Raw genomic sequence first — 21,722 nt, 5'->3', positions numbered from 1 at the left:
CTGAGGGCCTGAAAGACGCTTGCTCTGTGCTTGTCAGCACTGGCTTTTCAGAAAATTCCCTGGCTAACGACTTTTACTTGCAAAGTTTGTGTGCACCTGCGTATTGTCTCCACCTCTAGTGTCGTCATTTTATCCTGATGCACGTCTGCATTGCTTTGTAAACTTTCGTTCTATGCCTTGCATATTGCGTTAATTCTGAAAAACTAGTCTGCATGGATTGATTATAACTTGATTACAATACTTTAGAATGTGAAAAACAGCTATAAACAACTCTTGGAAAACCTCTGCCAAATGAACATTGATAGATTGACAGGTGCCACTTTGATGTGTCAATTTGGACCAAAGGGATGAAAGCTATTGGTGCACTGAGTTCCCTGACTTTATCCGTCGGTAAGCAAACAACTCAAATTAAAAAAAGGCGTTGGAAGGAACATTTAAAGCTGTATTATAACACGTTTTGTGAGCTTCGCTGCTATTCCGTAATGTTGATTGTTGGGCTATAACCGGTGTCAGCAGTGACCTAGGTCATGCTACTCTAGCAGCTCCTGCAGACAGCAATATTGCAGTATACGATTTGTACCCAAACTTGTGCTTGACAGAACAAACAACACACGTAGGAAAACGTTGCAACACTTAATTGAGAAAACAGCGCACTGGTGCATGGTCAAAAGATTCATAACATCTCTGCACGTCGGATAATCCAACCTAGAAATATTTAAAGCACACCATTCGCCATTCATGGTGAAGACCATCCACAGGATCTACATGATCTTCTGATTACCTCAGGTGACACCTTTGATAAGTTAATGTATAAACAAATGTGAGTTTTCCTCAACCTGTGTGTAGCGAAATATCTGTGCGTTTGGCGCAACCTGACAGGGAATTTACACGGCATATCTAAATATGACATAGGTAACCTGTTCTGCACGCTATGAGATCGATGGAGATATCCACTCATAACCCAAGGGAGATACCTGTGATAAAAATACGGGACCATGCAATGCCTTATATCTCAGAACATTCTCATATACCCACCACATCCCTTTGCCATTCACCGTGCAAACAAAAAGGAACATGTAATATGAGAAAAGAATAAAAGCGAAATAGTACAAAATTGCTGAAACCAAAAGCTCCTCATTTGGGCCGACTATTACGCAACCATTTCGTGAATTTTAAGACATGTTTAAATGGTGCCACGCAGTGAAAGCATTGTCAGGTTAAGGCGACGTTTTAAGCCGTCAATCAGTGCTTAAGTACAAATATTTGATGGTGGCTGGCTTTCACACTAGGCGGCTGTAAGGATTACACATTGGCAGATAATCATGATTGCTAGTGTGTCCTGCCTGTATCAATTTCATCGAAACATAACATGGCAATGAACGAAAGTCATTCGTTTGACATGAACTTAGTTACCCTATCAGCGAGCAACCTACTCGCTTCCCTATTAATATTCTGTGTGTCATATTTTCCAGAACAACGCGATTGAAACAATTCATTTGCAAGACGTAGCCGGTTTGGGTAATTACGAAGATTTTAGACTGGCCAAGTGTCAATAAAAGCGGAGGAACCTAGGGCTCAGGGAACCACGTGCCCTTCACACCTGCGTAAAGGGTTGATAACGTCATTTCCACGTCGATGCATGGAAAGGCTGAATGCATTGCCCATTATGAATTGTCAGCTGTCTGTTTCGATAGCTCAAACGGCTGGGGCGTCTACCTCCCGATTCACCCACCCGTGGAGGAGTGTCGCGCTAAAGATCAGGTGGCGTCAGAGAGCAGGTCGGACTGTAGCGGTCACTGCGACGCGGCAGCATACTGCAGTTGACCAGGACTTTGATGATCTGATGTTAGAGTCGGAATTCACGCAACAAACGCTCTTAGGGGTGGGTGCTGATCCCAAAACTTCATGTAATGAATACATTGGATTAGGTCTTAATAACCATAATAAAACAAACATGCACAGCACTTCAATCTGAAATGTTCCAGCATTCTCGCCAGGCAAACTCGAAGTACGTTAGAGCGCGGGATCCAGTTTATAGCTGTCAAGCCTTGAGTTTTAGCCATCACCTTGGTCGGCTCAGATGAAAGCCCAAATTACTAACTAGGAGACTGTCACGCCCCGGTTCACCTTCCGCGCACGGCACATCTGGTTTGTAGCTCGGTGCATAATTGTTCAAGACCTTTTAGCTACTACCATGGAGTGCTGCGTATTCCATTTGAAAGTAAGACCGGGTCTATTTGGTCTAAGCTCAAAGTGTCGCCTTTTATGTTCGATACGTGACATGCTACTTGCAGGATCATTCGAATGTTACCACGTGTGTCATTGTCTTGTACATTCGGCTTTTTACCCAAACCTTCCACATGCCACCATTTGTGCCTTGCATTTGGAGAGCTACCCAACCAATGATGTTTAGGCAGGGCTCGCACAGTTGGATGAGGTTCAAGACGGTCAGCTATCCCCCTTCTGTGTTTTTTGTCCGACTGGTTACAAATGATCTTTACGTGTCACCGTCCCCCACGCCTGGCTCGCCCGCCCCACGGGGCCAATTCGCTGTCGGGCTCTGCACCCACACGAGAACAGTCTCCGAGAGAACTCACTCGCCGATGGCCGCTGGGTAACCAGGCAGATGTATGACCCATAAATCAAAATAATCACCGCCATCACCTCTGCAGGAGCGTCACGCCGGAAGAGAGGACGAGACGGGTCGGTTTCATCGCAGCAGGCGACCGGGCGTCCATCTGTCACCTGACCACCTCCGTCACAATGACTTCGGGGCCTCGGCGGCAGCTGGCGGTGACGAGAACATCCGCCCGTCGCATCCGGCTGGAGCAGCTTTCGCATCCGGCGTGACCCCGACCTGACCCCGCCGGACGCAGACGGCTGGCATTGCGCAGGCGAGATTTCGCTCGGAGTCGACGACACCGTAATAACGGCGTGACGACACTCTCCACCCGTGAGCGCTGCCTGAAGCCGGCGCTGGTCTCTGCGCCCTTCATGCGAGGGTTGTCCGCGCAGCGTGCTCAGTATGGTCATCACTGTCAGAGTCATATGCAAGTCATGCGGCGAGCATTCGATCTCATCTGAGTCATCGCAGACGAGAGGTTCCGGCTCTGATCCATGCGCATACTCTGAGTTAAATCGTCATGCCAATTCGCTTTGAATGTGTCCTTCGGCCTTCACGTCGTTATACCCCGGTCATCTGACCAGCTTTTAGCCAGCACTCCACATGCAGTCGCGTGGTGGTGGCTATGTGAAGGTCACGACCACACGCTGGCTGCGTCAAGCAGCGTGGTCTCATTCGTTCGTCGCACGGGTGCGGCCGCCATTATCGATGAGGTAGGTCGCTGCAGGCTCGGTGCGTGACGGCCAGTGGCGTCGACATGGTGAAGGTGCACAGGGACACGTGCCCCCCCCCCTCCCCACCTCGTCCCCAGGGGCACAACGGCCTCGAGGGACCCTTGGGGCAAACCAAAGGGTTTAAGGCGCAAACGATCAATGCCCGATTTGAAGGCCAGAGGGCCTGGGGGCTGGTCGGAGGTCGCATTAAGGGGCCCCGCCCCACAGGGCTGGGCTCTGAAAGACCTGTCAGAGATCCTTTTGCGCCGATCGGGGCTCCTAAGTCGATGAAAGCCTCTATGAATCAGGCACCGCCAATACTGAGCAGTCGGCTCCGTATTAGCCTGGACCTGAAGGCCCATTTCTCAACTACAGTCGGGGTCAGGGCCCGCGATTCGCATGGGTTGTAAGCCCTGAGTCAATAAGGGGCCCCCTTTGTCGGTAAGCGGCCAGAGTTCTCAACATTGGTCCAGTGTTGGCAAGCGGCCCCGAGTTGTCCAGGGGCGGAGCTCCAAGGGGCCCGAAGGGCTGGTCGGAGGACCTTCAGCCATGAACTCGGTGTGAAACGGCTCGGTCAAATGACTTTGAGTCAAGCGCTTAGTGCATAAAGTAAATTTTGAAGTGCCTTATTGCGTGGAAACAAAAATGCTGACTCCATACAATGAAGATGGTATTGAGGATACCCAACGTTATCATCTTACACGCTTTAATAAGTCTTCGGTTAACTACTTGACAATTGGTTATTCTCATTGCTCGACAGTATAGCTGTCTTTGAAGTACGTAACATATCACTTACCTGCGTCTTCATGACCTACGAGAGAGTACAAATATCTGTGCGCCATGCTGTCAAGTACCACAAGTGGTTCCCCGAAAGTACTTGCAAGTGCTTGCCCTAGTGTCACGAAAGCACAAATTATGAATGAGTCTGGTGTACTCTATACTTCATTTCATCTCATCCTGCTCCCTTGGCAACCTATTAATCCCTCAATGCACACTTAATCCAAACGCCCCTACGATTTGGACCCCTCTACACTCCCATGGGCCGTAAACAAACCGATGGGTAGTCTTCACTGGAATCAAATGAATTTTGGGAGAGAGAGAGAGAGAGAGAGAGAGAGAGAGAGAGAGAGAGAGAGAGAGAGAGAGAGAGAGAGAGAGAGAGAGAGAGAGAGAGAGAGAGAGAGAGAGAGAGAGAGAGAGAGAGCGCACGGGGTGAGGTGCGCCTCGTTGTCATCCATCGGGTGGGACACTGAGGAGAGAGCAATGGGAGGTAAGCCTTGTTGCCAGTAACCGCGTGGAACACTAAGGAGAGAGGTGTGTGAGGGGAGCCTAATTATCATCCACCGGGAGGGACACCGAGCAGTGGAAGGTGTAGGTGAGCCCTGCTCTCATCCGTCGGGCGGGGCACAGATCTGGGAGAAAGCGGGCAGACCAGCGTGCCGCATGCCCGGGGACATTTTCTCTGCGTCCATCCGGTGTGCGTACGTAACAGCGGCGCAGCAACGTCGACCAATCACGGCGCCGAACGCGCGGGCGCGCGCGCGTGAGTTACATCACGCAGACCGACGAGGACGCCAGTTGAAAAATCGTCGAGGGCCGCCAAGCAGTTCAGTCGTAGCGACAGCCGCAGCTAGGGTGGTTGCTCAAGTGAGTCATCCGAGGACGCCGTCGGCTGGACGTGGGCGGGGCTCGCGTCCGCCGGTCCGGCGCGGTCAGGCCGGTGCTGGCCTGGTGCTGACGCGGCTCCGCGCAGAGGCGACCCGGCCGGCGGCGGCGCGGTGCCGGGTGGCCGGCGCGGTACTGTTGTGCGTGCGCCGCGTGTTCGATGAGCCGTTCCGCCACCGGTGGCCCACCGTCGTGTGCCTTCGCTAAACTGCCCGTTTGATTTCAGGTAAGGTGACGATGAGAGCTTTCCTGGCGTTGGCCGTTCTGGCCTGTGTGGGTCTGGCCATGGGAGACGGAGGAAGTCACGGGGGAGGTCACGGCGGTGGCCACAGCTCCGGTGGCCACAGCTCTGGTGGCCACAGCTCCGGTGGCCACAGCTCCGGTGGCCACAGCTCCGGTGGCCACAGCTCCGGTGGCCACAGCTCAGGTGGCCACAGCTCCGGTGGCCACAGCTCCGGTGGTCACAGCTCCGGTGGCCACGTTGCGTCGCATTCCGTGCCAGCTTCCAGTTACGCCGCTCCCTCCAGCCACAGCGCCGGCGGATCTGGCAGCACTGGATACTACTACTACTACTACCCTGTGCAGGAGCACCAGGCGTCCAACGTAAGTAAAAACGACAATAGACGACACAAGACCGGATTGCTAAAACACACCGCGCCTGTTGGCGATAGAAATATAGGGATGTGGAGCCTAGTACCGATAAGCAAGCGTCATGTAAGATATTCCGAGACGTGAGCGCGACAACAGTCGTGCAGCATTTCCTCTCTGACTCTGGAAACGAGGGACACGAGGCCTTTGCATCAGGCTCACCCTCAAGACCAGGCAGTTGTATTCCTAAATCGGACGAGCACTGGGACCTCATTTCACGTCGGACGTCTAACCACACGAAGCAGGCTGCTCCGAGGCTGATCAGAAGTTATTTCCGGCAGCCGGCGAGGTTTAGGAGTAACTTTGACACATCGCTAGACACCAGTATGTCGGTTGGCTGGACGGCAGCCGTGGAATAACATCCGATTACGATCACGCAGCCTGGTTACGTAGATCATGTGGATCACGTAGATCACGTAACCATTGTTCAGATCATGAGCGTGTCGTTTCTCAGCACGAATGGAAGTAACACACGAAGACGAGCGTTCCTCTGCTGCGTGCGGAAGAGCGCGAATGCCAGCAGTTTGCTCCGTTACTACGCTGATCGAATATGTGACATTGGTGTGGGTTCAAGTCCTCTCGCAGGCGGAACTTTCTACCCTGTGGGGGTTAGGTGCCCCGCGTCATTTTCCAGTTTTGTAATCGGCCTATGGGAGTTGTGTGATTGAACAGAGACGGAATCCGCGAGCGTAACTGCCGAGAGAGTTGCCGCGTCTCCGCCACACTGCGGGCCGCTACGCTACAGCGTGCCACGCCCTCTTATCAACTAGTCCTGCGTCGCACCGCTCCATACCAACACTCGACGAACCCGGAATATCGTAGTCCGGAAGAATGAGCCCTAAGGCTGTCAGCTATGCGGTGCCTGCGGCCGGGCGGCCAGTTGCTCCACGTCCCCGCCGCCGGGTCCAGATGTGATCGCATCAGGCCTGACATCGGCCAGCCGTTACAGTGCCCTTCCTCGACCGGCTCGCGTGGCGGACCGGCAGCCAGTGGTATAGCGGTCCGAAATTCAGGAACTTTTTTGTTTTTCTTTACTTATTTATTCACTCAACCGACTGTCGACATGAGAATGGTCCGCTAACAGGTGGAGTGCGTATTTCTAGCACAGGTGCTTGTCCAATCTCCGATAACAAAACCGAACAATGCCGTCTGAGATGTCATCGTCGCGGGTTACGGACGCACTTATCAAGAGAGACGTCTCCCGGCAGGAGGCTCGTACGCGATGTAGTCCTCGTGCTATCAGCCGGTGGAAACAGGGCCGTTGGCCCCGGCCCCGGTGGCCGCGCCGGTTCCTACTCAGCTCTGCCTAGCAGCTATCTCGGAAAATTCCTTTGTTCCTCATGTGGCTTACATTCACGTCTACATCATGATAATTACGTGTTTTCACTCGGGTGGCTGGTAACGTAGCCAATGATAATATGGTAATATTATCGGTAATATGGCCCCACCAATGGTAATATTCCATTGGTACGGGAGCTGCCATAGGCCGGCTCGGGTCAGCGCTGGCAGTTTATGGTCACGCTGTTTTTGAGGCTACGTACCAGCAGTTAACATAAGGCCATCGCAACGACTGTAGCTGGCGGTGGTCGCACACGACCCCTACCAGAACAGGCTGAGGTGACGACGCCGTGACTATCCGATCGTGTCAAATCACAAAGTGAAGCCTTTCGGAATCGCCACAAACGCCCGCTGTGCGGGCCGGTTGTGCCCGTCCACACCGTGCCCAATCACACCCGTTTTAACTGCTGCATTCTCCCGCAACAAAGGACGATAGGTCATCTGGAGACCAGCGAGCTCGTGATGTTTTACCACGGCATTTCATGCCGAACGGGTGTGGTCTGGCCTCAGGGCGGTGGTGTTGAGACGGCCAGCGCGGCTCTGGCTGCCCTGCTGCGGGTAACCGCGCTGCCCTCAGTGGGCGGGGATCTCCCGCCGGTGGTTTTGGGATTCAATTGCGCCACTGCGGGCACAGCCTGGATTATTGTTACGTATTAGCGAGCAGGCCGCATGATATTAACTAGCGTCGCCCCATCAACTTGCCTGACCTCCGAGTGGACCCAGCTGACGCCTTCGCTCAGGTGACACAGAGGGGCGGCCCTCGTGACTGCCCCGCGTGCTAACCCCTGCCGTCCGGCCGTCGGCAGGAAGGGGGCGGCCTGGACCTCGCCGGCCCGCTGCTGATCGCTGGCGTCATCGGCATCGGTCTGCTGCTGCTACTGGCCGCAGCCGCCTACGTCGCCAACGACAACAACAACAACGGCAACGGCCGCCAGCTGCTACCCGCGATACCCGACGAGGTCAACCAGTTCATCCACAGCCAGGAGTTCAACCGGGTCGCCACCTTTGCGCTGCGGGCCATCGCCAAGCGGTGGTAGACGGGCAGGTATGCGGCGTGTGCGCCTGGTGGCCAGGCGAGCCAGCGAGCATGCAGATTTCTGCTTCTCTGGAATTGCAACTCTCTGCGTCGGCGCGATAATGCTTCTATGCGATCTTTGGCTATGCGACATATGTCTCAGAAAATCATGCATCTTCCAGTCGCATGCGTCCCTCACTCGTCACCACTCGTGATCTTGCATACTGCGTGCGGGGCTTAGAGTAACTTTAAGATGGTCGGCCTTAAGCCACGCCTTTGCACAGTCGCGCCAGTGAGGTTAAGATATCACCGTGTCGCCGGGCGCCAGTGGCTGGCTGCATGCCGCAACGGCCGCTCATGACTGCTATGGACGCGCGGCCGTTCGCTGATGGGAAACACCGTGCGGTTGTGCTGACATCCAGCTCGGTTTCAGGTCTGTCCGGCTCGGAGGAAGCAGAGAAGCCGGAGGCGCGTGCGGCTGGCCCGGTGCCAAACAGCAGAAACGTCTGAGGTGGTGGTGCTGAAGAGGAGAACGCCGTGCGTGTTGTTTGTGTTGATGCCGTGCCCGTGAGGTGTGTGTGTGACCCGGGTAGAAGCTCAGTGGTAGCTCATGCTCAGTGGTAACTCATACGAATCGATCCACAGGGTATGCGTGTGTGTGCGCTCTGCGCATGAGCGGAGGTGCCGCGTCCGTTATCGCCGGTTTGTCCGCAATTCAGACGGTTGTCTGCATGCTTTCTTGCCTGCTTTTTCATTGTTTTTTATGTTGTGCATTTGTGCAATTATGTCTTGGTCGTTGTTGATGGTCTTAATTGTTGCCGCGTTTGCGCGCGCTGCTCTGGCCGCTGGTTGTGTCGTCCGGCTTTATGTTCCCTCGTTTGTCGTATGTGTGTCTGCCGCTGTTTTCTGGGCACTGTTTTGTTTGTGACTTGTCATGTTGTGCCTCCCGTGTTTTTGTCACACGCGTTTTGAACATGCTTCTGTTTGTGTTCCGTTTTCTTAGTCCTTGTGTTATTAAATGTCGTTCATCGCGTTCATCGTCGTCCCCAGTCACGTCCGTGCTGCTTTTGTGTTCATGTTCATCACAGTAGTTTATTTATTATTAGCAGGCCTGTATTTGTCCCACCGTATCTACAGACTTTTCAGTCCCCTTCCACTATGTTTCCTAATTTCTTCTCAAGCCTGGGTTTCCACAATGGTCTGCACCACTTCTTATTCCTTAGGCATGGTCCAGACTCATAAACGTACTTAGACACTTACTCCTCAGTCAACCATTTGAGGATGTCAGCTCAAGCCCTGTGATATGTCGCCAGGTTCGCCGCTGATCAAGCCTCATTGTTGCTTTGTTGTTACTTGTTACAGCTGTTGTTGTTACGATTGTAGGTGATTTTCACCGATGTAGAAAAAGCGGAGTGGAAAGCTCGAGCGATCGTTCTCACGGCTCTTCCGCCCGGACAAAGACACGGTGCTGACCTCTGAAGCTAATACAGTTGCTACTTGAATGATATTCCTGTGTTTCCTTAAATGCTGGCATGTTACAGCGAACACTACAGAGTTGATGGTTCCAGCGTAAGAAAACGTGTGATTTGTTTCTGATACGCAGCGCGACTGGCCTGCGATATGTACTCTTCCCAGCGCAAACGAAAGCTACGAAGATTTCACCAATTATGGACTGCGCCAGAGCAGTTAACCAACACCAGTCCCTTTAAAAGAAACCGAAGAAACATGCCTGGCATCCAAGCGCCATTTTGAAAAGGAAGTGCGCCACACTTATAATGCTGGTCAGATCGGAATTTACCTGGCCCTCCACCGAGACTTTCACCAAATATGCCCTGTGCCGGTCCAAAATGGAGCGGTCTTCATAAGGCCAGGACTTCTTCAGTGCGTATCAAGTGACCGAGCCCGCGCTCACACTATCGCTGTCGCTTTATTTGACACACAAAGAGATAGCTACGAAGTTGATAAGCATCAATCAATACGCGTAATCAATAAATACTTCATTAATGTGATGAGTCAACAGCATGATCGGCCTCTTCAACAGCCCTGACTGTCCATGGAAGCTGTGCTATCTTAAAACCAACAAAGTATTGTAACAGAACAAAGGCCACAAATTGGCCTTGCATGCACAAGCTCACGCTCAATCACAACTCTTTGGTTAATGCACAAGATTCAAGCTAATATATAACAGAAGCACCTACGGAAGCGTGCGTTATCAACTCACCCCTTGCAGCTGCATGGGCAAGAGATGTGGAAATGTGTGGGACTGTGGGAAGTCACGTCTTAGCCGTTGGGAGCACGGGGAGCGCAGCGAATGAGTATTTACGCGTACCGTCAAGCTGAACTACACCGCAACTCCCTCCTCTACTCGCACCGCGGCGTCGAGCCAGTGTCGCCCGCCTGCTGCCTTCCACGCAAGGTTGGAAGGTCAACCGCTCGTCTCCTACTCATCTTCCCAGGCCGCACACGCCAACAGCTGGCACTTGGGATCGTCTGCGAGCGCCGCTTTCCTCATCACCAGCATATTGGTGCTTTTGCTGGGGTAGAACACGCCGATATACCTGAAACCACATGCATCGTCAATATGGTCGCCGAACCTGAAGGTTTCCTTACACAGCTGCCTTTTGTTGCGCGTCGGACGCGCTTCAAAAACAGCTGACGTCATGAGGAAAAGTGTAATCTTCAGGCAATACGTACACCACAATGCCCAGGCTGAGATAAAAAACGGCTTGCCCGTCGAATTGTGAGTCATGCCATAGGTCAAATTATCCCCTTAAACAATCTTGAATAGTCAGGCATGCAAGCTAATTACAATCAATGTGTTACCGCTTATCGCCTACAACCATCACAAAAATAAGTCAAAATTGCAGACGCCCTTCCTCCCCAAAAGAATACTCTTTGTGCACTAAACGTCGAAAAGTATACGAATTCAGCAAACTACGACGCAACGGATGCTTGGTTTATGGCCTGGGGTCATGTGTGTCGCACGTGTGTCCGACGCAGGTAATCAACGCCTGAGTGAGCACACCATGAGCGTCGAGTGATCGGAAATACCTGCCCGTATTTCAGCGATGCCTAAGTGGCGCCAAGAAATGCCCCCCCCCCCCCCCACAGAGGGGCAGACCGGCCTCGTGCATGCCAGGCGTGCGCGGGTGTGGGACGTAATATCAACGGATAAACAAATGTGTCATAATCCGATAAGCAACACTGTAAAGGCCTTACAACCACTGGGCACCAGTCCCTTCTCTCCCACGCCAATCGCGCAGCAAGCGTACGGTGCGAGCGCGTGGCCTCGCTGAGAGCGTGTCCACTGCCGCCCCGGGCGGGCGGAGTACGGCGCGTGCTCGGCCGCGACCGTGGTCAGGGCCCGACGCGCCGCGCCTGCCCGGTCGCTCATCTCTGCTCCACTGGACGAAGTGCAGCAACAGCCGGAGGGGTGGAATATTGCAAGCAGGTTGGTTCTGAAGGTCGCGCGAGCTGATCGCGCCCGGAGGAGGCGGTTCCGGCGCAGACGCGACGGCGCCGCCCGCCGACCGCGGCCGACGCCGTGACACACAAGGTCATGGTCGGAGTGGTTCTGCTTCGTCAGCGTGAAGCGCGGCGCCCGATGCGCCTGTAAGAATAGGCTTTGACAGGCGGCCCACATATCCGTGAAATTGTTGGTTGAGACGTCAGAGATAATGCTTCCTTAATAGCAAGGGCAATCACGTGGAGCTTATCGGCCATCTGTGGTCTTCATCACTGTTCAGCCTTGATAGCATCTTTCATGGAAGCTTTTTTCTGTGGAAATCTCACTCCCACTTCTCATCTGGATGCAACTCAGTTATAAGTGTCTGAATGCGAAAGTTGACTGGGAATAAAGGACATTTCGATTGTTAAAATAAAGTTGTATAAAGGCTATTAACTGATTTCAACTCATAATTCCGAAAAAGGAGCTAAAGGCCTTATTAACATCAAGTGAAACTTTGATTTAGGCGGCCCCTCTAAATAAATGACTTATTTCACCCCTTTGCACTGCAAACTGGGACGTGTCAAAAAACGGAGTGTGTTCTTTATCTACCGCAGACAGCGCGACCTCTTATCATCTTTTAGTGGTAGTGTCTGCACAGATTTGGAACATTTTCTGGATTCACGTGTGTTATTTTTCAAGTGCAATATTTTGCTGAATCTGTCTGAATCCTTGCCACTCTCGAGGATAAGCGCAGCTCGAAATGTCGAGTACCATCAATGTAGTTGTTACTAAGCACTAGAATGTCGTCTAACCAGTGTCTCCTGGTAAAGCATTGGTTGTTAACTCAACGTAAGGTTTTTTAACTCACAAGGCAAAAAAAGAACAGCCCTTTCTTCCTTATGCCAAGTGCGTCGTTGCCATTAGTCCTTTACATGACTAATATGTGCCGGCACTCACGCAATATCTTCATTAACCGTGACGTTCATGTCATCAGCGTCATGTTTCCATGCTCACGGTAAATTATTGTGAGGTGTCTGACCGTCCATTTTACATTTAACGCATTCATTCCGTCAATTGGCGTAGTCCGCTTTGAAAACACCCATGCAAAAGTCAGACAAAACTCGTGCCATAAGGGATGTACCGTGTGCAGCCCGTGTCACAAGGCCCCGACGAGGACCGGCCCGCGCCGCGAGGTCCCGACGAGGACTGGACTGTGTCGCGAGGTCCCGACGAGGACCAGCCCATATCGCAAGGTCCCGACGTAGACCGGCCCGGCCCGCGAGGTCCTGGCACCGTGCCGGCGGCTCCGCTCCAACCTACTTGAGGATGCGTTCAGTGTAGGGCGTGTCGCCGACCACCGAGCCCAGCTCGCAGAACAGCCGGCTGGTGCACAGCGGGTCCTCGCTGATAGATTCGTAGATGGTTCTCAGGCGGTACACTAGGTCATCGGACGGATCATCCAGGTCATCTGGATCGAGGCGTTAGTATCAGTCAGTGTGCAAGCCAGGAACAATGCACAGCGATAACAACAGCTTGGCGTTGACGTACAGAAGTGGGTTTCGTCTTTTGTTTTGCTCTCTCTCTGGTATCTTGATCTGGGTTGCAAAAGCTTGTACTCATGAAAGCCATTTGCCATTGATCAAAGCACGCCTTATGGACTGAGGCAATGCTCTAAATATTATCATCTAAAATTGCTTTTGACTGAATTGAAGGCTGGCCAGTTTCTTCACAGTGCAGCCTAGTATAGCTCATGCAAAAACCAGAATGCACCGAGAGAAGGCAGTAACGGCTGATTGCAGATAGCAAACTCGGCGGGTTTTTAGCGCGCTAGCGCCCGGTTAGCATGCATCATTCGTCACTTGCCATTCGTCGTATGCGGCTCAACGCGTCAGGTTTTCTACGTGTTGTGACACCAAAGGCCTGCAAAAACGTCTAAAAGCGCGTTCCGGATTCCGTTCGGCTCCATTGTGAGCTGAACGACGCCTGCGCGTCGTCGAGGCGGACGTGACGGCGCAAGTCCGCCGGGATAAATGCTCAGCACATGACGACCCGTATCCGCAAGGCGGATGTAGATCCACGCCTCTTTTCTCGTAATGACGCTGCAAGATGAGGGCAACCGGCCGTGTACCGCGCGCAGTCCTGGTCTGGCCTGTCCTGTGTCCTGATACGACGGCGCGATCTGTTCTGGCGAGCCAGCCCGCAGGTCTGCCGGCGGCGGTTGCGCAGCTTACCCACGGGAGCCGCGGCGCGTCGTCGCCGGGTGCCAGAGACGTTGACCACAGATGGGAACAGGAACAACAGCCCGATGACCAGCAGGATCGGGATGATGATGGCGCCGTACTTGCCCAGGTTGTCCAGCAGGCCGCCGCCGCTGCTGTACGACTGCGCCTCCGTGTAGCCGTAGCTGTCAGAGTCATCGTAGCTAGACTGACTGTAGCCGACGCTGGGCTGGCTGTAGCCATGGCTCGGCTGCACATAGCCGGAGGAGCTGGAGTGGTGGTGTCCCCCGTCCCTGTTGATCGGCGTCACCGGCGACGCGGCCTGGCTCTTGACGTTGGTTGGCAGGCTCTGGTACACCTTCTGCAGCTGCTGGAACGCCTGCCGGTCAGCCGGCACGGCTGGGAAGCGGACGGCGCCCTGTCGGTTCTGGGTCGGCGTCTGCAGCGTTTTGGCCCCCTTGGTGGCGGCGGTGGCGATGGCTGATGTCTGGGAAGGCGTGATCGTTTTCCCGGCGGCCAGGCCGAGACCCAGTAGGAGAGGTGTCAGTCGGACCATATCTGAAGGAACAGGAGCCGAGCAAACTCCATAAGCAAACAACAATAATATGCCATTGAACAAAGCGCGCGTCAGTAAGACATCATCTTGCCATTGAAGATGCCTGACAGTTAAGGCCCAATTGTTAGAAGCCGATATTTTCCTGTCACTGGTTGAGCATTAGAATGACTGATCGGAAGATTTTCATTACTTAAAGGAGTACCCCACCTTTTTTTTGCCTTTAACTTATTGTTACATCAAACACGTAGATTTGATCAGTGATGCCGATTTTCTTGCAATCCTTCTGAAAAGCTCAGAGTTTGGATTTGGAGCAGCCGCTCCTGCGCGAGCAATTTTATTGGAATCCATGCCCACCACTACGAGAGTAACGTATTTCGTTTCCCACGCTTTTCCAGCGTTTGCTTTCTGTGATGTTAATACACACTTAATGTGTCAAAACTAGTGCGTAATAGATGCTGCGGAACCTTGAAACATTCTGCTTGGGCAAAACGTATGCAAACATGAAACAATTATCCCGCGCAACGCAACGTTGCATTATGACCTTGATTTCTCCCCAGCGGCGTTTGCCGCGGTGGCTATTTTCGAGGCGCACTTTGGCTTTGGGAATGGGAATATCACATGATCCGCATGACGCACTAGTTCAGACTTTAACCAATGCACTTCTCGGTAACGGAGCTTCCTCGAGCCTAAGAGGTTTTACTGGAGTGTGTTTTTGAAATGTGACCCAAAAGTGGGTCACACACTTCAACACCATCCCCGACTTGCTATTTCAGACATTGTTCTAGCTGGCACGTTCATTTCGGTCCTCTCATACCTCAACTTCGTTGTATGATTATTGAAAATATTGAATATAGTTTTTATGTTAAGCGTAAGCAATCTTCAGCCTACCTGGAGGTACAGTTTCAGCTACGCCATCAATGGTGACAATCATGACAACGCTCACATTTTGCCCAATCCCGCTGCAAGAAAAAAATATCTGGATTGAATTTCCATTTCCATTTAGCCTCCGTCTTTATTGATTTGTAAACGTTCCACACGAAGGCAATAATCTTTTAGAGCCTATTCATGAGAGTAATAGAAGATGTACGCATGACTTACCTTATTTGATCAAAGTTGAATGGTTCTTGGGAGCTTGAACGCTCATTTTAGCATTCTCACATTTTTCTAATTTCATTTGATATGCCCGAGAAAATCATGTTGTGATGATCAGGAAGCAGCAAGAAGGAGGTTAAGCTCTAGCAGTACCCCGATTTGAAAGACAGTCTAAATAGTTTACCTTCTTGTCATGGTATCTGACATTCCTGTTTTGTGCTTCGGAGCTAATGCCTAGTAATTTCACTCGAATGATTAGGTTGTCAGTAGCTATCAGATTAATTATTTCAAGGGAAATTGGAGTGATCCGATCTTTCTTTAGTGAATTAGGATAGTTAGGAGCACTAAAAAATTTTACAGCCATATTTTGGACGGCATGAGAATGGTCAGGAGATAATTCTGGGGATCATTACGATCCCCAAGGCCAAGAACAGTGTCAACGCCTGGAAACGTCTGGCCTAGTGATGGGCGTCTGTGACCAAAAGATGTCCTTCGGGCACGCAGCGTGTCTCCGGAATGTCCACCTCTCGCAGAATATACTTCATATTCATTGGATCGCTCTTACAGCATCCTTCCACTCCACAATCGTGCTCTCACTTTGTGGATTGTTCGCAACAACAATAGAATTAATCAAATCTACTACGAGCGTGGCCGTAGACCGAGAAAGCCTCGCCTTAGCTAATCGGAAAATGTGAACCTTTAGCCGTTGGGCCCCGGCCCAAACCTGCCAGACACGCCTTTGACGGGAATATATCTATGCATTCCCTGATAGCGCCACTGTTAACTGTTCAGCAGCAAGAAGCTCAATTGTGTTGTGATATTTGTAAGGTATTTGAACGCTTCGATCCTTTAAATGCTTACATGCGTTAGGCTGTTGGATCAGGCGGCGAACTCCCATGAAGTTGAAATGTGGCCACCATTTCACCTCCCCGTTCGATTGTAATGGGACACATTGGGAATCGATATCGACGTAATGAAATTGAAATTCAAGTAATGAAGAACATAGGGAACGAATGATCCAGAACTAGGCGACCAGGCACCACAGTAACATGAGACCAACACTGCCGGAGAGGAAAGTGGAAAATGTTACTGGCCAAAGTGCGGGTCAATGTGCGCAGGCGATCTTGCACAATCGTGCGCCACCATGGATCCGCGCTTCTTCGAGCGCCTCATTTAACTCGGCCAGAGCAAGTTGAGGCGTGAAGCTGCGCGATATATGGGACTGTGCCTCCCACAAATAGGTGATCTTTTCAGTGTTCAACACAGGGGCTGCAAAGGCTCCACCGTCACGTTTTTCAGAACCGGCCTGGAATAAGACGGGTCGGAGCCCAGACCGGAGAAGATTGGGCCTTGGCATACGTGGGTGCCATTTCCCGGCCTATTGTTGGCAATACTTATCTCAAACAATAATGACTTCCAATATTTCTGTAGCAGTCACCAAAAATGTGGCCCATGCGGAGTTCGCTCACTTCGGCGATTTTAATTGTCAGGCATTGGCAGACCCAACGCCACCCAGCATTACAGCCATAGATGTGTACGGTGCGAACGGTCACATTACATAGGTCCTTTAACGCAGATGTGTAATGCAGAATCTGGGTTGAGCGTACTTAGTTTTGACTGTTATGGCAGTACGTAGCGCACAAATGTAAAGGAAATCGGTCAACCAGCCTCAGAATTGCAGTAAAGTCGTACCCGACGTATATTTGGAATGACATACATCAGATTGATGCACTCTGTACAGCAATTTACCCAGTAAAGAAGCGCATCAAAGTCAGATTGGTTTCGTTTCACTGACTTTTCACTCAATTATGACTTTAAATTATCCATTCACAAGAAGCCCAAGAAATCTCGGCGCAGTAGCCAGCAACAATACTGAGCTGGACCGAAGGCGCACTCGCCTTCCAGATCATGTTTCCGCATCGGCTGTTACATGTGCGACACACGCATTTGCAGGAGCAGGACAGCGGCGTGACTCTCGAGCTCTGCGTGGCCTCCGCGGCCACGGTCACGGGCAAGTCAAACCGTCCAGTCATCGCCGCTCAAGCTGCCCGCGGCACACTCAGTCTCCATTAGAAACTCACTAACTAGCTTCACGTTGGCCGGGCAGGCGGTGCTGCACGAGGCGGCTGGTGACAGGCTGATGCCGAGGGCCAAAGCAGACGTCCGCGCACTGGGCCACAGATCGGAGCGCGGGGTCGTTCTGGGTCGCCCGGGGCACCTACCTGACAGCGGGCCGGCGGACGAGATACTGCTGCCCCCCGTCACGACGCGCGGCCAGTCGCCGACCCCCGTCACCCCCGTCACGGAAGTACGCGGGGTGAAAGGTCTCGTGACATTGTGTCCAGCGGCGGCTCGTCGCGGCTGCGTGGCGCGGCGAAAGTGCCGGCTTGCAGCTCTAGTTGCCACCACGGTGGCGAAACAATGGGTGACCGTCACGGAGGGTGACGCCGGCGCGCGTCACGCTACCGTTTCCGCGTCACCGTTACGTCACCTCTTGATGCGGTACCCGCAAGAGGAGGACGATGTGAAGGACAGCAGCGCGGTGTGCATCGAGCCAGCCTAACTGACGTTGCACTGCAGGGCGGGCCAGCCTGACTGACGCTGCACTGCAGGGCGAGCTAGCCTGGCTGACGCTGCACTGCAGGCGAGCAGTCTCCCAGGGCCTGATCTCAGACGAGGAACTGTCGTCTTGGTGCACTTTATTTATTCACGTACCCAACCGTCACAATAACTGCAAACATGCCTCGCGATCTAGTTGCGCAGCGTCCTGTTGCAGCGAAACAAGTAGAGCGCGAGATTTCTTGCAAAACGCTGACGTCATATCGTGTGAAATCGTGTAACTCATTTGGCAACTCGGCAATGGATGATTACGCTCTGTTTAGATACAGTTTGGCTAGTTATAGGCGGTCGATGTTGGAATTAAGCCTGAACAAAAAAACAATCTTTAAAAGACACCTAAACTTAAAAAAGCATCTGTAACTTAGAGGCGCTTTATCAAAATGGGTTGCCATGAAGATATTCTTCTCTCGGATCGAACATGCTTGACGTTCGACGGTTTTTGGCACGATGGCTTCCACCTGATTGTCAATGATCAACTACTACATCAACGTCAAAGTAAGAAGCTTCTCCCTACTCATATTAGTGTTTTTTTTGTGGGTTAAGTTCGCACACTTCAGCCGAGTGCAACACGCCAAATTGGAATCAAATCCGCCAACCTCCCTTTACTATTTCGCCACTTGCATTTTTAAAGTAAATTCCAAATCTTGTGTGGTCAAATTCTGCCTAGCGAAAACATTGGTAACCGTAATTGGCATAAGAGTCCTTCAGGGGCAAGATTTCTATGTCCACAACCACCTTACATCGGCCTGGTCATACCCGCACCCGCCCGCTTCATGTGAAATGAAGGTCTTACCCGCCCGTTAACCGCCCGTTTGTCGTTCTCTGAAGCATTGTATAGAATGTCCATTGATGCGTAAAGAGGCATTTAATAGACTGTAAGACGCGCATTTTATTGCTTGTGGTGTGCTACGGCTTCAGGACATGAAGTTAATGCTTCAGGACACGAAGACAAGTCAGCACCAAGCGACACCCACCAGCAACCAAACTAAGCTTGCAGTTCTCCAAACATAGTACGGACAGACAGGTAGCTGAGACTGTCCGATGAGAGGTCACATCTCGTCATAAATATGATTAATGCTTCAGTTGCCGATACACTTGCTTATGTCTATGCACCCGTATTATATGAATATTATGTTTATCACGTGCGTAGAAGAGAGTTGAGTTTGGCAGCGTGGTTAATTTTGGCGCATGCTCGCCATCACCATGGAAACAACATGAACATACTTTACTGAACTGTAACTTTTCAAAGGCACTAGGATAGCGACTATGGACGCAACATCCCAATTTACCTGTTTTCTTTTACTCCGCAGCAGGTAAGTGGCCCGATGATTCTGCTCATGAGCGCGACTCATTTGAAGATGGATCCTCGTTCAGGGGATCCTCTGAGACCACAAATTTCAAACTGATCGAGGCTGTGAAAGCGTAAGCGTCGATCTTGAAAAACAGGCGTTGCAAGATCAGAGGAACCACGACTGAAGTTCGCGCACCATGTGGTATGGCTTGGATTGTTATTCACGATCTTCACATGAGTAAGGTGTCTGCCAGGCGGGTGCCACGATACATGAGCCAAGATCGGTATCAGGGGTTAAATTGAGGAAGTGGCTTCTCGCTGCGTACGGTGCTGATCCTGCAGACTTCTTTTCACGTTTGGTGACAGAGAATGATGCATGGCTCACCACCGGGTTCCCGAGCCAAAGTGTAAGGGTGTGCGGCGAAAGCACAAGGGGTTTCTCACTCCTAAGAAGTTTCGGACCCAGGCCTCTGCAGTCAGAGTGCAGAACATCCTTGCAGAACATGTATGTGCAGAACACCATTGACAACTGCGGCTTTGAAGAGCTCATCGTCCGGCCTGTAATTTTAACCTTGGCTTCAAGTGACTCTTACTTCCCCGGCGTTTGAAATCGCACCCCTGGGAAAGGAGGTGCACTGGTGATGATTGTATGCGCACCTGCGGGAGGATGGCTGATATACATACCAAGGGAGTTCTTCCTCAGACGCATCGAGATCATCGGGGAGATATAGAAGAGGTCCACTGCTTTAAGGAAGAAAGAGCATCGATGAGTGTAACAGCTTCCTGAGATCTACAAGCGTTATTGATGCCCTCGTCATTCGAATTTTGCCATCAATCACTGCATTCCTTTGTTTTAAAAATACATGCTACTTTCCCCCGCGTTTTTGGAACTTAGTATGTTGCTCGTGAGTCGGTTTTACAATAATAGCCATTCATTGGGCCTAACCTATTCATTTGTTTACACTGGCGATTGACACACGCAAGTGGTCTCAGGCCATATACCGTAACATTATCTGCCTACATCATCCTTTTACTAAATGCGTTACACTTTTCAGCAACTGTCACCACTGCGTACAGGATATGTTCTCGTCTCCCACCCCCATTTGGTCACAATGGCCGTTCTTTTAGAGAAGAAGGGTCCAAAATAGCTGATGGCTGCTTGTTTAAAAGTCTAGCATGCAGATTGTATATGGCAGGTTTGTAAACGATAGGCGGCGTTTTGTAGATTGCGGCTTTTTGATGTGTTGCAAAATGTAAATGATTTACGTTAACAATTAGATCTTAAGCATGACTTGGATTGTGATAAGCAAGTCATCTGAAGTCTGTACCGTAATGTTGATACGCTTAATCAGTGGTGCAACCATATCTCTGAGATCGATAGGAGGCAAATCAAGATTGTGATCTTAACTGAAATGTGGGGGGTTAAGCCTGGAAATGACATGAAAATTACAGTTTTGAATGACAAAATGCAAAAATGAACTATACAAACAAAACAAGACACGGTAATACCACATTTTGGGGAATTGTAGAGATGTTACACTGCCCTCCCCGCAGATTGTCAGAGAGCAAACAATGCTTATTCTACATTTTAAGTTGCAAACACTGAGAACGATAATGATAAAATGCTGCCTAAATTAAAACAGCCCTTAGAACTGTCCACTTAAATATTTGTTTTATTTATCATATCAATGGTTTAGATTTTGTTGAAATCCAACACTTTCTCCCACACGCACTGATAATTGCGTGCAGGGACTATGTTCAGCAACCGGGGAGCAAAAATCTCTCTCTTCTCTCTCTCTCTCTCTCTCTCTCTCTCTCTCTCTCTCTCTCTCTCTCTCTCTCTCTCTCTCTCTCTCTCTCTCTCTCTCTCTCTCATCGTTCATGGGCATGCATACATACAGAGCCATAAATTTCGATACACATCATAAGCGAGATTGCTGAGGCGAGGAACCGATCATAGAAGCCGAACGGCTTGTGTGGAATGGACATAAGCAAGGTGCGAAATTTATCTTGACGCTTATCTTTTTTTAGATTGTTATGCAGCCGAATTCAAATTTAGAATGGACCATTCTTACTGTGACGGACTGGGCATGGCTGGATTCAGCAACTCTGGAAAATTAGGAGTTCTAGTGAAGAGCATAGTCGCTAATCAGTATACCAGGGGTACTGGTCAAATATTTTAAACATGCAGGAATTGCTTTATCGTGACAACGTTTTCCTTAGAAGATGTTGAGATTTAGTGAATTTACGCTGAGATGTATTTCTATTTCGGAGAGACATTTAGGCATGAATTATATTCAGTTGATAGTATATTCTTCATGAGTGTGAACGTAAATTTAGTTTTCTCAATGCAGCTAAAGTTTGCTTTGTTACGCCGTTAAACCAGTAGTCTCTTGTCACTGAAGACCAAATATTTTTATCGTAAGAATTCCCAACTCGTAGCGGTAAAAAACCAAGAGCTTGAGGTCGGTCTTGTTTGCATGTTTTCTTTTTTT

General features: G+C 50.9%; 2 protein-coding genes across 3 annotated transcripts; one reads left to right on the top strand and one right to left on the bottom strand.

Annotated features, from left to right (window-relative positions):
- The first annotated feature begins 4,892 nt into the window (after positions 1–4,892).
- Positions 4,893–9,509, top strand: LOC119091668 (ctenidin-3). Of its 2 annotated transcripts, XM_037214481.1 has the most exons (5): positions 4,893–4,983; positions 5,228–5,353; positions 5,429–5,604; positions 7,794–8,032; positions 8,436–9,509. In XM_037214481.1, the coding sequence occupies exons 2-4, from the start codon at positions 5,239–5,241 to the stop codon at positions 8,022–8,024; spliced, it is 522 nt and encodes a 173-aa protein (XP_037070376.1). In that variant the 5' UTR covers positions 4,893–4,983; positions 5,228–5,238; the 3' UTR covers positions 8,025–8,032; positions 8,436–9,509. The 2 variants fall into 2 exon arrangements, with proteins under 2 accessions (XP_037070376.1, XP_037070375.1); XM_037214480.1 differs by having other exon boundaries at positions 5,228–5,604.
- Positions 9,510–10,248: 739 nt separating this feature from the next.
- Positions 10,249–17,543, bottom strand: LOC119091667 (uncharacterized). The gene is made up of 4 exons (XM_037214478.1): positions 17,399–17,543; positions 13,682–14,227; positions 12,771–12,918; positions 10,249–10,560 (listed from the first exon to the last, which is right to left on the bottom strand). Exons 2-4 carry the CDS (start codon positions 14,223–14,225, stop codon positions 10,443–10,445), a joined length of 810 nt encoding a protein of 269 aa, XP_037070373.1. The 5' UTR covers positions 14,226–14,227; positions 17,399–17,543; the 3' UTR covers positions 10,249–10,442.
- Positions 17,544–21,722: the final 4,179 nt, after the last annotated feature.

Source organism: Pollicipes pollicipes, unplaced genomic scaffold (genome assembly GCF_011947565.3).
Source record: "Pollicipes pollicipes isolate AB1234 unplaced genomic scaffold, Ppol_2.1 Scaffold_3447;HRSCAF=4054_pilon_pilon_pilon, whole genome shotgun sequence".
In the NCBI taxonomy this organism is placed as follows: Eukaryota; Metazoa; Arthropoda; class Thecostraca; order Pollicipedomorpha; family Pollicipedidae; genus Pollicipes; species Pollicipes pollicipes.
The sequence above is the reverse complement of the archived record's forward strand: the minus strand, read 5'-3'. Positions and strand labels throughout refer to the sequence as shown.